This window comes from Nanorana parkeri, unplaced genomic scaffold (assembly GCF_000935625.1).
Source record: "Nanorana parkeri isolate BGI_ZX_2015 unplaced genomic scaffold, ASM93562v1 scaffold960, whole genome shotgun sequence".
NCBI lineage: Eukaryota > Metazoa > Chordata > Amphibia > Anura > Dicroglossidae > Nanorana > Nanorana parkeri.
In genome coordinates this window covers 539,193-554,987 of record NW_017307228.1, presented here as the reverse complement: position 1 = coordinate 554,987, position 15,795 = coordinate 539,193, and the positions used below count along the sequence as shown (strand labels likewise).

The following is a 15,795-nucleotide window of genomic DNA, read 5'->3' as shown; positions in this document are numbered from 1 at the left end:
AAACATGGTTGACTACTCTTATAATAAATGGGGGCTGTCCCCATAGAGACATCACAACAATGACTCCTTCTTCTTTAGTTCTCACAGATAAAATCCATTCAGCACTCTTCATTTCCTCCCTGACTGACAAGTTCATCTTACTTTTTTTGAAAGCCCTCTCTGCTTATCCAGCTCTAAGGATTGTCCAACCCCCTTGTGTTACCCCATTGGCCATGGCCACGCACACCAGACAGCCTATATAGTCACTGGACATAGTAACTGCATCATATAAAGCTTCTGTGACATCAAATTCCCCTCAGAATTCTCACATGAGGAGAACTTTTGACTGTGTGGATCTGTTCCAACCTCCTGGCTTGTATATAAATTGTTCAAATGTCTGGAGACAGAAGCTCCCTGAACTAAGAAGCTGAAGACATCCATAGAGGTACTTTCATATTATTTTCTTTATAATGATACTTTATTTTTGTTTATTTTAATTTCCTTTAAATTTCACTTTAATTTCCTTTTATTTTATTTTTTGGATAGATAAGGAAGGGTGTTTTATAGAAAATAAAAGCAATTTGACCTTTCCGCACATCTGCGGGAAATATATGTAACTAACTTTAACAACTTTTGTAAAATACAAAAGAAGTTGGGTAACATTTGTTTAAACAGCGAGGATCGTCTTAGTGTTCCAGAGAATGTGCGGAACACAATCTGATTTGGACACATCGCTATTTTCAAATACGTTACTTATTAAAGTGGAATTGGTTTGTAAGTGAACAGTACATTCCACTATGACTGATGGATTTAATCGCATGTGAGTAGTGCACGATGTGTGATGGACAGAAGGAAATAATGATGTTATAATTCTACGAATGGCTCAATTTACTAAACTGAACCATATGTTTTATCTGTAAAAAGGGCTGTGAAGGTTAAGTCACGTGACTGTTATTTTCTGCCTTTGCCATCTCTGGCTTCTGTACATAACAAACGTTATGGCAGATAACAATAGATAACAATTTCCAGTATCTATCTATCTATCTATCTATCTATCTATCTATCTATCTATCTATCTATCTATCTATCTCAAACAGAATAATGCAGTTAGCAGATACCTAATCTAATTATCTGTCTATCTAATTCTGTGCTACCCACAATCTATCTATCTATTTTTTAATCAGTTATGTTTCTATCTAATACAATTATTTCTACCAAATATTAATATGACTATCTATCTATCTATCTATCTATCTATCTATCTATCTATCTATCTATCTATCTATCTATCTATCAAACAGGATTTTACACCTGGCAAATACACATCTGTCTATCTGTCTGTCAATCTATCTATTGAACACGATAATACCTATAACAGATGTCCATCATCTACTCTATCTATCTATCTATCTATCTATCTATCTGTCTGTCTGTCTGTCTGTCTGTCTGTCTGTCTGTCTGTCTGTCTGTCTGTCTATCTATCTATCTATCTATCTATCTATCTATCTAGCTATCTAGCTATCCATCTGTCTGTAAAACAGGAAATTACAGATACCTGTGTTATTTCCTTTAAATTATAAATCTGGTTTCACCCAAAGTAGCTAATTATATCTCAGTTACAGGTTTTCTAATGAGCTACAGAAATGTGTGTCTTAATTTTTTGCATTGTAACTTTCTTTTAATTATTGGACAGGTAAAAGAATTTGTAAACCTGTAATCTTTTTTAAACTTTAACATGTCAATGATATTTCACAGTTTTTTTTTTTTTTACTTCTTAAAGTAATATTAAAGTCAAAGGGATTTTAAACTATTTCAAATGTTGTGGTACCGAGCAGAATAGAAAAACAGTGAGAAAAGGGGGGCGGGGGGAAATAGAAAACAATTGGGCGGAGCTAGCAGTGACAGCTAGCTCCGCCAGACTGTTTTCTATTGGCCGGGACCAGCTGTCATTACAATGAGAGTTTGTCGGAGCCGGCGGTGATATGAAAGCCAACTCTGCTAAGCCCTCATCCTAATGACAGAACAGCGTCCGCTGGTTACCCAGTAACCAGCGGACGCTGTTCTGTCATTAGGATGAGAGCTTAGCAGAGTCGGCTTTCATATCACCACCGGCTCTCCTAAGCTCTCGTCGTAATGAGAGATCGGCGTCCCTGGTTACCAGGTAATATGAAGGGGCTTCATGCAAGGTGCTGCTACCTCCTCTCCGGTCTATATGCCCACCACCAGGGTGTCCACCATGATCCCCAAGGGCTGCCTTACCTCCAGAGCAGCGGCCATTCTCAGCCGGACACTCCGGTATCTAGGCACAACATGTGGGCACAGGCTGGGGCAGAGGGCTCAGCTTACAAGTCCGGAACTCCTCACCAGACCGTGTCTCCCCGCTTCGCCTTCTCCTCTAGCCTCAGTTACACAGCCGCTGTGATATCACTGCGGCTCCGACGGGTTCAGTTTAATGACAGAACGGCGTCCCTGGTTACCTGGTAACCAGGGACGCTGATCTGTCTCTGCAAGTGGCCGGAGCCAGCTGTGAGATGACGGCTGGCTCCGCCCAGCTGTCAGGAGCAGGCTGTCGGCCGGCCACCAGCCGGCTGTTCGGCCAGCTTCGAATTTCACCTGGGCTCAGTCGAGCCGAAGCATATGCCTTTGGCTCGACTTAACCCCCCGGCCAACTTCTGGAGCTGTATGGGCTATAGTGAAAGCTCCTACAGCAGCCCTTCGGAACTGAATGGGTCCTGTGGCCGAAGATAGCCAAAGGACCAGCCGAAGCTACGTTTAGATCCTTCGGCAGCTTTGTGAATAACCCCCTTAGTTTCCTGCAGAATCAACTGGTCCCCTGAGCACTGGCCCTGATATCCTGATTTAGAGGGGCTCCTTCCTTTTGCCGGATCCTAGAAGTCACCCTTGTGTGTGTTAGTAAGCCGTGTGTGTCTCCACTAACACACAGACACTTCAAATCAAGCTACTTCCCTCCTCCCTGGCCCCCTCTCCTCCCCCCTCCCTTGTCCAAGTCAGTAGATGGACAGCTGCTGAAGTCTGCACTGTCCATTGTGATCTTGTACTGGACAAGAAGTTCAAGGAGGATGAGCTGAGAGACTTGGAGGCAGATTGTCATAAAAATTATGATTGTAAGTGTTTGGGCCAAAATGTAAAGCAATGCTTTGCTGAACAATGTATAGTTGTTTGAGCTGGATTCATTATTGAAAAAAGTTTGAGGGTTTAATACTACTTTAAATCTTGTAAAATCTGCAGCTTTCATTAAATTGATACCTGATGATCCTGCCATTAATAACCTTGTTCAGGCACTTCCTGTTATAGGGTGACAATGCTTTGTGTTCCTGTGTTGTCAGCCTGTCCCACGGGCCCCTGGTTGAGACTTTAAGCAACCCTGCTGACACACATTACTCTGGCATGGTTCCCCATTGCCACTATCAGTAAACCAGTCCAGAGCAATGATGTGCAACTGAGCCAGGGCATGTAGACAGGAAGTTAAAATGCTGGAAGAGACCATAGGCAGCGAGAACAGGAAATAGTAAAAAAAAGTATTTTATGTAAACAGAGGCAATTGTTGATGATACTCAGTGCTGTAGAAAATGAAATGTTGTTAGAGTTCAGATCTACTTTAAGTAATTTAAAGAATGTATTTTAACATTGACAACTATAATTCTTAGGAACGTTGCAAAGAAAAATGTTTGGCGGTAACCAACAGCCAATTAAGACTTTTGCTTTCCCGTAGTTTAGAACAGATCAATGAAAACCAAATGCTAATTTGTCCTTATGAAATACTGTGTAATATACCTTACTCCTTGCCTCAAGCTATAGACCTACAATGGCTGCTAGATGTGAATACACAAACTACCCACCCTCAGGCACAGTCTTTGGCCGCTGGGCACACAAATATCATCTTTGCTCCTGTTTGTTTTTATAGGCAGAAGGAGATGGCGGATCAATAGTGATCGGGGAATTTTTCTATCCAAATGTATTGTTTTTGCAGCATCTAGCCAGAAGGGGTCACAAACTCCTATAGATGTTTGAACGTCATATATTATGTATTTGCACCTTTGTTAGATAATTCAGTGTTACCAATTACTGGTTTACTATTGAGCATGGTGCCTAATATTCCTTCAAATGCTACAATAGCAGCCATGGATCGCTACAGGTATATAAAGGGAATTCTGCTGAGACCAAAAAATGCTTGTTAGATTAGATCATATAACATATATCATCATATTATATCTTTTTTGCTAGCAGTATTAATCCCCTGGTAGCATGCTGCAAAGAAGGACCCTTGCTCTCTGCATGGAAACAATAGTCTCTCTGTAGAGGTCCAGCACTCCTCCTGCAAGCTGGTGTGCACGGGGTCCCAGTGGTTGAGTCACAATTAAAGTGATATTTAACTTGAGACCTTATTGCAATAATTTTTGCTTTTGAATCAGAAAGGCCTTATTCACATCCTAATGCACACTACCAGACCTGTCATGATATGTGTTATTACATGCATTGAAGCAACTGTAGATGTGTGTTGCATTGCCTTCGAAAGTTAATTGCCCCCCAATGCAGACCTTCAGTGAGCACCTTCATTTTAGTGCATTGCAAGTGCTCTGATGCAGATGCTCTGTGCTGCAAAAAATCAGGACCTACATGTTATGCATTTGAGAACCTTGATAGCCCATTCAGAATGAATGGGTTACCAAATGTAATCCCCTTAAGCTTTAAAATGTGTACATTGCAGCTCATTGAGTTACAGTTTGAATGGGTCCTAAATGGGATATCTCTATAGTTTATGTTTTGCAATTTTCTGAAAAATCTGAAAGTGCTAAATATGTTCTAATTCACAATCCCTGAACTTCGCTCTGGCACAAATGTGAACTGTCAGCGTGATGAGAGCATCTAACAACTACATTTTAAACATGTGTATACTAGGTTTTTATTGGCATGAGTGGTTCCAGAATGTGTTTGGAATCTTGTCAGGGAGATCTCCCTGTTGGAGCATCCTAGACTTAAAAGAACCCAGGGGCTGACCTAGCCCACCATGCTCTACCTATAATTAAAATATCGCTTTTGTGTGGACCGACCCTTTAAATTAAATCTGATCATATCACATTTTGAAGGATAGCTCGTTGTCATTTATGATCACTTAAGAATTTCTGCGTCAATTACCATGCTTTCTGTGAATCATTTGACCTTGTCTGTTCTCAACCCTTTATCAGAATAACCATGTATCCTCTTAAAATTGAATTACTTAACTGAGACATTCCATGAGACATTGGATAGTTGCTCAAAAACTGCTACTTTATGCCTATTGCAAAGTAACAATACAATAGGTTTCTTTTAGCCTTGTTGGGTTTATTTACTACACTACTTACAGTGCTGAACAAAGTGCAAGGAACAGTATCCCCTAGCAACCACAGTTCATCTTTCAAGGATCTTGATGAAGCTAACTGGTTGCTATGGGTTACTCTTCTCTGTACACTAGGGATGTCCAGATACCAGTTCAGATACCAGTGCCGATACTTGGCATTTTCACCAGAACTACCAGGGTTGCAACGGTTGCAGCTGGGACCTGGCTCTGGCGCTCCACCACCACCACTGAAATCATTAGTCTGTAGTGTTTTAGAAAAACTGTCACATGACAATAAACAAAACTGTATCAGTGCTTGTATCTGTGAGTACTTGGGAAAGTATCAGTACTTGTACTTTGAAAAATGGTATCGGTGCATCACTTATATATATTTATTTATTTTAAATAATGCATTAAAATGGGGATGTACAAATCATTTATCAGCTGCTTATATCAGTTGCGCATAACCTGGATCTGCAGCAATAAGGGTTAACATCAATGAATGCAAATGAGGATAGAAGGCCTCAAATCCATATTTGCATGGTGTTGAAAGTGTGGTGAATGTGTGCAGTCAGTAAACAAGCAGGACTAAACATGGTGATTCTCATAATCATCTGTAAGCAGAAAATATCAAAACACAAGTTACTCAAGGTCTTGGGCTATAAGATGTGTTGTGTAATAGGTACGGTGAATTTACCTGAGATCCAGATACCCAGTTGATACCCAGCTCTGATCCAGACCCAGGCGAGTAGGGAGCCAGAATAGGGTTGCCACCTGTCCAGGATTCACCCGGACAGTCCGGTTTTTGAGTCCTGTGTCCAGGTTTCAGGCCAGCTGACACCCGGACACTATAAATATTTTGACAGGTGTCAGGGAGATGGAAGAGGAGATGTGCAGGCATCACAGGAAGTCTGCCGAGGTCCCCAGCAAGCCTGCACAGCCCACCTGAGAGCCTGCACAGCCCTGCTGAGACCCTGCACAAGCCACCTGAGAGCCTGGAGACATCAGGGAGCCACCCCGGAACAACACATATGTCGATTGATATTCATCTTGTATTGCTGTATAATGTATTGCTGGAACTTGTAGTCCTCTGCAGCGCTAGATCGTTCGGGTTTCACTTGAAGAAAAGGTGGCAACCCTAAGCCAGAAGTGCATAGGGAAGGTAAGTATCAGTAGTGCAGGGGACAGGCTATTAACCAAGCTTGTTATTTGAATGGGCAAAGCATTTGTTTATTTTATGTTATACAAAACATATGTAAAAATGTAAATGAAGGTTTAAAAAATGATACTGTATTTTCAGTGAGTAATCATTTTGAGTATGGAGTGTAACATTTTTGATGAAACATTTACATTTCTACTATTTCATATTTTGATTATTATCGTTTATATACAGATTTGTAGGTACTCCTCCTAGTGATCCTGTGTATGCCAGGGAATGGGATTAGAATTTCTGCTTACTAAAGATGGGTATACACAGCTCTTTTCTCGTTCAACTCGCAGGCTGAATATAAAAATAGAACAGATTCCTCTATCCGAGTGTCGATTGCAGAATCCTCCTCTATTTCTATGTTATGCTGACAGCAGCCGCCGGCTAGCTCCATTCCAACCAGGAATTTTCCGATCTGCTCCTTCGAGGAATGCTGGGCCGAAGGGTGCCGACATGGGCACCCAAACAGACAATTGTGGCCGGTTCATCAAGAACCGGCCGAAATTCGCTGTGTGTATAGCCTACTTTACTGCTCAGTTAAACTCAGTAAAGCTGGCCTTAGACGGCTCAATTTTCTCTCATTCAGAATTCAGTCAATTCTCTCATTCACGCTTACAGGAATCTCCAATGTTGCCCACTGTTTTCAGGCAACCACAGCAACCTAAATACTGTGATGCTGCCAAACAGTGGCTGGATCTGACAGGATGCCAATAATTTTCCACTCAGCTCAGTCAATGTTTAAATTGACTTCTGTTGAGCTGGGTGGTGCCGAAAGGGTCACCTGCGGCTCAACTTTAGGCAATTTAACAGGAATTGGCCACAATTTGAGCTGTCTATGGCCAGCTTTACTCTTGTAAAGTGCCCATTGTTCTTAGTTAGACCGGACTCATAGACTTTCACTGAGAGGGAGGAATGACAAAGCACAGTCATTGTGCATCACTATTAAGCAGACTGGGGAGCCAAGTATGGGGGCCCCAATGTGCTGTAGTTACAAGCTTTACAAAAAAACACGTTTTTTAAAGCATTAATATGATTTTCTTACATTGAACCCTAATTCCAGACAAAACATTTATCTGCATTATGGATTAGGTGAGGAAAAGTTAGAGCTTGCTTCAGGTTTTAAATCCTGTCTGTGTCCCTAAAATATTTCTCTTCTTTTCCTGCTCTGCCTGATACCCACCAAGACAGGGAGTGACAGCAAATATTCCTCATGAAGACATAGGCAGCAATAAAATCCTGACAAAGGTTCTAAACTTTCCCTTCCATGTACTATTTTTGCAGTGTCCCCATGTGTTTTTATTGCTAGTTTTGAACATATCAGAGAGGTGGCCATATTTGAATTTTTGGATTTGGTGCAGACATACACAGGAAGTCTTCAGCTGTCTGGGTTTCTCGTTTGCTGCTGTACCTTTAAAGAGGAGGGCTGACCCCAGGAGAGCCTGCTCTCTGTCTGTGTATTACTATATGTCCTACATTTGGGAAACTCAGATATCTTAGATTTAAAGTGACATAAAAGGCAAAAAATCCCCCCCCCCCATGCTAATGTAAGGACTTGCTGTAAATGATACCTCTTGATCCGATCATCTTCTTCTTTACAGTTTTTTTTAGGAGTCCCTTTAGCGCCGGTGCCGGTCTCTGATCCAGTGCTGACTCCTGTCTCTTCCTGTCCCACGGAGTCTGTGCAGGTGTACGCTGCTGCATTTACTTACCCTGTGTTTCTCCTCTTCTCCTGGCCGAAGATCTGTACCACGCATGCGTCCGCCCCATGATCCTTTGCGGCCGCCCGAGAATCTTCTGATCTGCGGATGGGAGCGCGCGGTGGACACACAGGTAGGTTTTACCCCTTTTGTAAACTTTTTAAAATGTTTTTGCATATATCTACTGCTTGCTAGCTGTAGATATATGCAAAAACATGCAAAACTTTAATTATCCTTTAAGCTGGCTATACACTGGTAGATTTCTGAACGAACTTTCATATGAAAACTCTCATCATGAACATTTGGCAATAGAGACTTGTGGAATATTATTTGAAATTTAATTTGATTCCAATATTTGATTTTGGAATAAATGGAGGCTCTCGAACAAAAACCGCATTCACTATTAGGGTCTTGTTTTTGTGATGGAAGTTTTCCATCCTACCAATTTTTGTCATCAGTATGGTATGAAGAAATCGATGGTTCAATTCCGTCATACACAATCGACCCCAATATCTCGTGAGAATTTGAATGAACATTCCAAAAATGTATGTACTGTATATGATGGGATTCTACTGGTATATAGAGAGCTTTAGGGACCACACTTGTCAGATGTGCATTAAGACAACAGTGTAGCTTCCACATATATTTGCAAATCTTTGTAACTAAAACCTCTGTGACTGTTAAACAGGTTAGTTTTTCTCCTGCTTTAGCAAGAAAGTGTGATGGGCACACCGTTTGTCCAATAGGGGGATTTCCCCTCACTTCCTCTTCCATTAAATAGAAAGTTAGGCATGAACCGGGACAGATGATCTAAGCCTTCCACACTCTATCACAAAGAAAAAGGAAAGGATTATATATTAGTAAAAACACAATAATTTGCATGTGAGAAATAATTCTATGTAAAACATACAGACTATTGTGATCTAGTACTAGTACTTCCAAGGGTCTCTTTGAAGTGGTAATTGCTCTTTAATTTAATATGAACTAAACTATCCATTCTAAAAAGTCTGGGATGTCTTTTACAATGGAGTAGATTGAAAGGGACAGTGAAGGAGAGTCAGACAATCGCTGCTTTGTGCTAAAGGGAAAAGGGAATATTATTAATTGTAACCGTAATTACCCTTTATACCATGTAGACACATGCAAGTTTTCAAAGCCCCAGGCTGGGTAGGGTTATGCACTGTCAGAGAAAATATAGATTTATGAGGCTATAAATGAATCTAACAAATAATTCTGCATTTAGCCTAGAAAAGGCCAAAATAAACCAATGTTGCTTGTCTACTGTTTCAATTCATGATTATGCTTCACTCAATGGCAGATGTGCTACATATATAACTGGGGCAAAAATAGAAAATTGTGTTACATTAAGACATTTTCATGTGTACGCACAAATGAAAGTGGGACATGATTGTTAATTAATTATCTACCAGAGAACTACCGGATTAAACCAGATTACCAAGCAAAATAAATAATTACTGTTCTGTAGAGAATACTAAAACTATTTTACAATATATATGTAAGGATTAATCATTTGAAGAACTTTTACCATTGGGAAGTGGTCAGACAGTGGTCACCATGGAAGAATGTGAGTGGAAATCTCCCCAATGATGCTTCAGACAGCAAATAAAAACCTGTTGTAGGTTCTGACCCTTCCCTTCTCTATCCGAGGCTAAAAAACATAAAAATGTGTCAGAAATGTAACTTTAATTTGGAGTTTGAAAAGCTGACATATGAACCATTCCTCTGTACTCCCCGTCTGTAATGGAATCTCTGATTTCTGATCAAAGAATTAAAAAAAATCTAGCTATTTAAGTACTTTTTGGAGTTTACTAAAGGAGTAGAGTGTTCACTTTACAAAGTCATATGCAAGGGAAATGAAAGTGAATCTGTAGTTTCGTATTCTTAACCAGCAGTAAATAAGCCCTAATGGCTTTCACATCAAATCAGAAGGTACTTCCAGGTCAAGGGAGGGTCCATTGACTTGTGATTGTACCTTCCGATTTCCCTCCAATCTGCTGCATTCCATTGCATTTTTTTTTCTTGCAAGCTTTTATGTGAAGTAACATGTCCTGAGTGGATATACGTTACGGAAATAGCTTGTGATGCATTGCGTTTTGACATATTGCAATGAAAAAGAGTAGAGCATGCGCTTTGTTTTTTCAGGGCAACGCAATGCAATGCAGCGGTGTAAACTGCCCCATTCACACCCATTCATTTTTTGAACTCCCAATTCCCAATTTTTGAACTCCTCAACTCCCAATTTCCTCTTGTGGAATGATACCAAATGCAGACTTGGTGTCAGCCCTTTCCAACTGTTGCTAAACTACTGAATCCCATCATCTCATTTGCATAATTACTAATTGTTCTATAGTGAAAGACGAGAACTGGGAAGAGTGTAGAGCGTATCAAAGACAAAAACAGAATTTTATTTTATTTTATTGCAGCTTGTGGTATCTGCATTATTTTGTTTCAGGCGTTTTTCATCTTGTAATCCTGCATATAACACACTTCTTGTTCCTGGGTAGCTACACTCACTTGTTTACTGTATCTATAAAGGGAGCCATGGTTACTAACCAGGCTAGACTCCTGATATGGCTGCCTTTGTTCATTTGCATTGTGTTGGAGGTTAGTAGTTTACAAAAGGAAAATGAATATGTTTTTGCTTGCAGCAGAGCTAATAGCAGCTACATTTCAGCAGTTGCAGAAAATGTTCTTAGCCTGAAAAATGAAAACTAATGGAGCCATCACATCTGAGGACTGGAAAACTGCAATATATTACATTTTTGTTCTTGGGTTTAGTTATGTAACCAAAACCTCAATGACCTCTGTAGCTGCAGGCACTATGGGGTAATTCTTCCTCAAATTTCATAACAAAGACACTCTAGTTGGGTTCTTGTTTGTTCTTCAGCAGCTCAATTGTTAAAAAAGTGACTTTGTAGGCTTTCAATCTTCTAATGTAAATGCTCACCTGTTATGTATTTACACGAAAAAGCTGGAAGGTTGACAATTCACTGCTAAAGCTGCGGAGCAACTGACTAGAACCCAACTACAATGTCACTGTTATAAACTTTAAAAGGTGAATTGCTCTGATATGCCTGAAGCTAAAGAGGTCAGTGAGGGATTTTAAAGTTTAATGCTTATTCCACCAACGACCCACAACACTAATATCTGCTCTCTTCAAGGAACTCTGCTGAATGAAAAACCTTCAGCCTGCAATGTTTCCAGGAGTGACAGATTCCAAAATTGTGACTATGCAAAGGCTACTTCCTGCAGTGTCCAATGGGCTTCCTGGGCAGTGTTGTCTGAGCCCCATCCTCTGTGGACTAGGATCGGCTTTCACTCATTGGGCTCATAATTGTGCCGTTTCTGTGTGTTTGCCACATTGTGAAACACATGGCAGTTGGTACCAACATGTTTGAGGATGGCGAGATGTTTTCTTACACTTCATCTTCTTGTGGAGAAGGATTCCTATTTATATGCCACCATAGTGTTATGGTACTTAAAAGAACGGAAACTGATGAGCCCAACTCCAAAACCAGTACCACCCCATCTGTCCTATTACTAGAGTGGTCACAATGAAAGGGTTGGGAGCTGAACACTGCAGCTGTTGGCGATTAGGGATGTGGGAAATTGAGAATTTCAGTGAAATTTTACCAATATCATGCCCCTTATACCTATTGGTGATCACAGTAGTGAGTCAATGAATAAATCAGTGTTGCCTAAACAATGCTTTTTAATTAATATCTGTCTTCTTCTATCCCCGAGGTTTCCCATAGACACTATATAGTCATGTAAAAAAACAGGCGATTTTAGGTCAAACATTGGTTTTTCTAACACAAATCATTTATATGAAAGATCTTTCATAGATGAATGCCACCAGAGAAATCAATCTGTAAAGCTCAAAGTTTTGGTCTGTTTCTATCAGACAAAATATTTCTTTACATGTCACTGCTGAGGCTTGTGGTGGCGTAAGAGTTAGAGGAAGGAACCATGTCACCTGGAGAGAGACACAGGCATCTAACACTGATGGAAATGTTGAATGCTGTTGAGTCTTATGGAGGCTGCAGCATTGGTACAGAGGGAAGGTTGAAGACACGGACAACAGGAGAAGTGAGTATAATACCTACCTGGTGCCATTATGTATTATTTAAAGACTTGACAGGATCACTTTAAGATGATTGAACTATTACAAACACTACACAAGCCCATTCCTGTACCTAGAAGTATAATTTCAATATGTATCACTACTGTATGTTTATTTTTTTAACAAACTGGGCAGTGCAGTGGCTTAGTGGTTAGCACCGCTGCCTTAAATCACTGAGGGTACTTGGTAAGGATGCGCTGATAGTATCGGTGCCGATACCGAGTATTTGGGCGAGTACCCGTACTCACCCAAATGCCTTGATAATTAGCCCCGATACTGGAACTTCCAGTCAGAGGGAGAGAGCATTGAGCTGGGTGGTGGTTAATGACTTGCCGCTCGGCTTCCTGATTGGCCTGGAAGTTGGTTCCATGCTATTTGGCCGGTTCTATGCTGATTGGATGGGAAGCCGCCTCCATGCTAGCGGAAGTACCGGTATCGATACTCTGATACCCAAAAAAACGTATCGGTGCATCTCTAGTACTTGGAAAGATTCCCACCCAAGATACGATCTGCATGGAGTTTCCGTGTTCTACCTTTGTTTGTGAGTTTCCTTCCCCACTCCAAAGACATGCTTGCTCAATTGGCTCCTGTTTACATTGCCCATAGTATGTATACATGTGAGATAGGGACCTTAGACTGATCTGAACTTGCAGTATGTAAAGTGCTGCATAATTTGTCAGTGCAATATAAATGTCTGTAATAAATATTTGTTTCAAGAGATTAGATTTATCAAACTATCTTTTGTATAAAAGATCCTAAACGAGTCTGGTAAACACTAAATGTCTATGTCTATCCCGGGGGGGACAAATTAATATGGAATTCAGGAGCCCATCTGTCCAATCCAGGAGCCAGGAGGATTTTTTACAAGCCAGCTCAACTGACAACAACCTCAAAAGTTGGGAGCCAGCTATAACTTTTAAGCAGTATTGGCTACCAGGCTCCTGGGGATTGTTCACCCTGGTCTTGCCTAACTGACAAGGGACAGAGGAAAATGGTCTGCTACATTGTTCACAAGCACTTTGTAGCCACCAGATAGAAAAACGAGTTAAACAGTGTTATTCACAAAAGGGTGAAGAGTTTGGAGAAGGCAAAGTAAATCTAGGACAACATAGCTGAAATGAAAAGTGAGCTGAATTGGTGGACTTTTCCAAATCAGCGATGTTGTCCTAGATTGTTCACTTCTCCTGCCTTCTCCAAACTCTTCACCCTTTTGTGAATAACCCTGAAAGTCTTCTGAGGTTCTCCAATCATGAAAACACAAATAATCTAGGTTTAAAGCTCTTAAATAAAAAAATATTGTGAACATATTCTTGTTAGAACCCTGAAGGCTCTTCTTATGTTTCTACGTATAATAAGCCTGATGATAATTTATGATCTCTTCTAACCAATCCACCCATACATTGTGCTTAATACTGTAGGAACAGTTGTGTGATTATTCCTCTAAATGCTGCTCATTGTACTGTTCGGAAGAAATTTATGCTTGGTAATAAAGCATGGGCACCTGAGGGCATGGTTTGCTGATGTCTTATATGTGCACTGCACTCAATGCTTCCCTTGTGCTCCTCTGCCCAATGTCTCACTCTTTCACTCGCTGAATCATTGACTACTCACCACAGGTCATCAAAGCTTGGATTTTCTAGGCACTACATGAGAAGAGCCCAAGGAAAAACAGGACACTCATGACCTTGGACAATAAGACAATGGACTTTATAGAGACAAAGCTTTGTTTGTATGCTGGATGTTATGGCAAGGAGATAAGAAAGCCATGTGGTGCATGTGATAGCAGTAAATATGTAACACAGCAGAACATGTGTCTTACACAGTTCTTGTTATTTGGTAGGCAAATCGTCTAGGAGACAAAATCAGTACATAAGTAGACTTTACTTTGAACTGCAGATGAGATGTACAGACTAAGCAGAGAGGTCAGCCAAGAAGATTAGTTTATAGGGGGGTAGGCATCATGTTAAGTGCCCTTTGTCGGAGATTGGATGTGGTTTAACAAAAGTAGGTGTAGCAAAATAGACTTGGTATGAAATGTGTGAATTTAAAAAGAAACAAATTGGACATGGGATTGCCCTTCAAGGAGCCAGACATGCTCTCCCACCCTCTTTTATCATACTGCTTTAAAAGAGGCAGGGTTCCATGAGAACTCAGAAATGACTACTTTGAGGGTCTTGCAGTTGGTATTTTTATTTTATTTTTATTTTATTTTTGTCTCTATGCTTGCCGGGGGTATATTCTCTCTCTAAATTTGAAAGTACGGAAATACTGAAAGTAAGGAAAAATTAAAACTTTTGAGTTGTCACTAGAACAGGAATAGAGAGGAAATAGTTCAGTGGTGACATCTTAAGATGGGATTTTCTTCAATTTGCAGAGATTTCCAGGACACAGATCACAAAAAACTGACAAGGGTTTTACCCATTTCCTACACCATCCACAATTTTTTTTAAAGTTTGGCTTTAGATACACTATATTTTAGAAACTATAGAAACTACTACGCCTAGATTACCATTAAGGACCACTAATAAAAAAGGGATTTTTATTAAAGTTGCTTGACCTCAAAGCTTATGTAAAAGGCATTTTTATGATTGTATTTTTTTAATGTATATATATATATATATATATTATTTTTTTTATATTTATAAAAGATTGATATATATAGGTATATATATATCAATATATTACTATATATATATCTATATTTTTTGATAGGTGTCAAACCAGTGGAATTATCTCAAACATAACTTTACATCTTTTTCATTCTGTGTTAACAGGCTTGCTTGCTGGATAGCTGATCCCGTTTCTGGTGTAATTTCAGGATTGCTCTAAAACACTAGCTCCAGACCTACACGTCCATGATGCCTCCTACCACCTTGGCCATAGTGTGGTTGGCATGCCTAATATTTGGTGTTTACAGCCAGTATTCCCCAACACCACAGTATCTGGAAGAAATCTCAGAGCTGTCACAGACATTAAATCAGGAAAAAGCTGGGCACCTTGTACAGCTGGGCACAAACCAAAGCCCTAATGCAAGTCAACAGTCTGAAGATATTGGAAATATGCCACCTCAAAGACCACCACCTTGTCTATCCCGCTCTAAAATCAAGCATGCTTTTAAGTATGTCAGCACCATATTGTCCTGTGTCATTTTCCTTGTGGGGATTGTGGGAAATTCAACACTTCTAAGAATTATTTACAAGAATAAATGCATGAGGAATGGTCCTAATGTACTCATTGCCAGCCTGGCACTGGGAGATCTTTTCTACATACTAATCGCTATTCCCATCAATATTTATAAGGTTTGTATAAATTGAAATTTATTGCTTCAAAACTTTGTACCCTATACATGCCATATTTGAGTATATTTATACCTAAGATGAAGTATATACAGTATAGCAATAAAGCAAAACTGGAACAACCATGGATTTCC

The 15,795-nt window shown here is 40.1% G+C and overlaps 1 protein-coding gene across 2 annotated transcripts in view; it reads left to right on the top strand.

Annotated features, from left to right (window-relative positions):
- The first annotated feature begins 257 nt into the window (after positions 1 to 257).
- LOC108795345 (endothelin B receptor-like) overlaps positions 258 to 15,795 on the top strand; it is a 27,229-nt gene continuing 11,691 nt past the window's right edge. Inside the window, exons 1-3 of one of the 2 annotated variants that reach the window (XM_018566580.1) lie at positions 353 to 424; positions 13,982 to 14,090; positions 15,140 to 15,664. In XM_018566580.1, the coding sequence (XP_018422082.1) occupies positions 15,221 to 15,664 (444 nt within the window). In that variant the 5' untranslated portion in view covers positions 353 to 424; positions 13,982 to 14,090; positions 15,140 to 15,220. Of the gene's footprint in view, positions 425 to 13,981; positions 14,091 to 15,139; positions 15,665 to 15,795 lie in introns of both variants that reach the window. The other variant, XM_018566581.1, reaches the window with a different exon arrangement.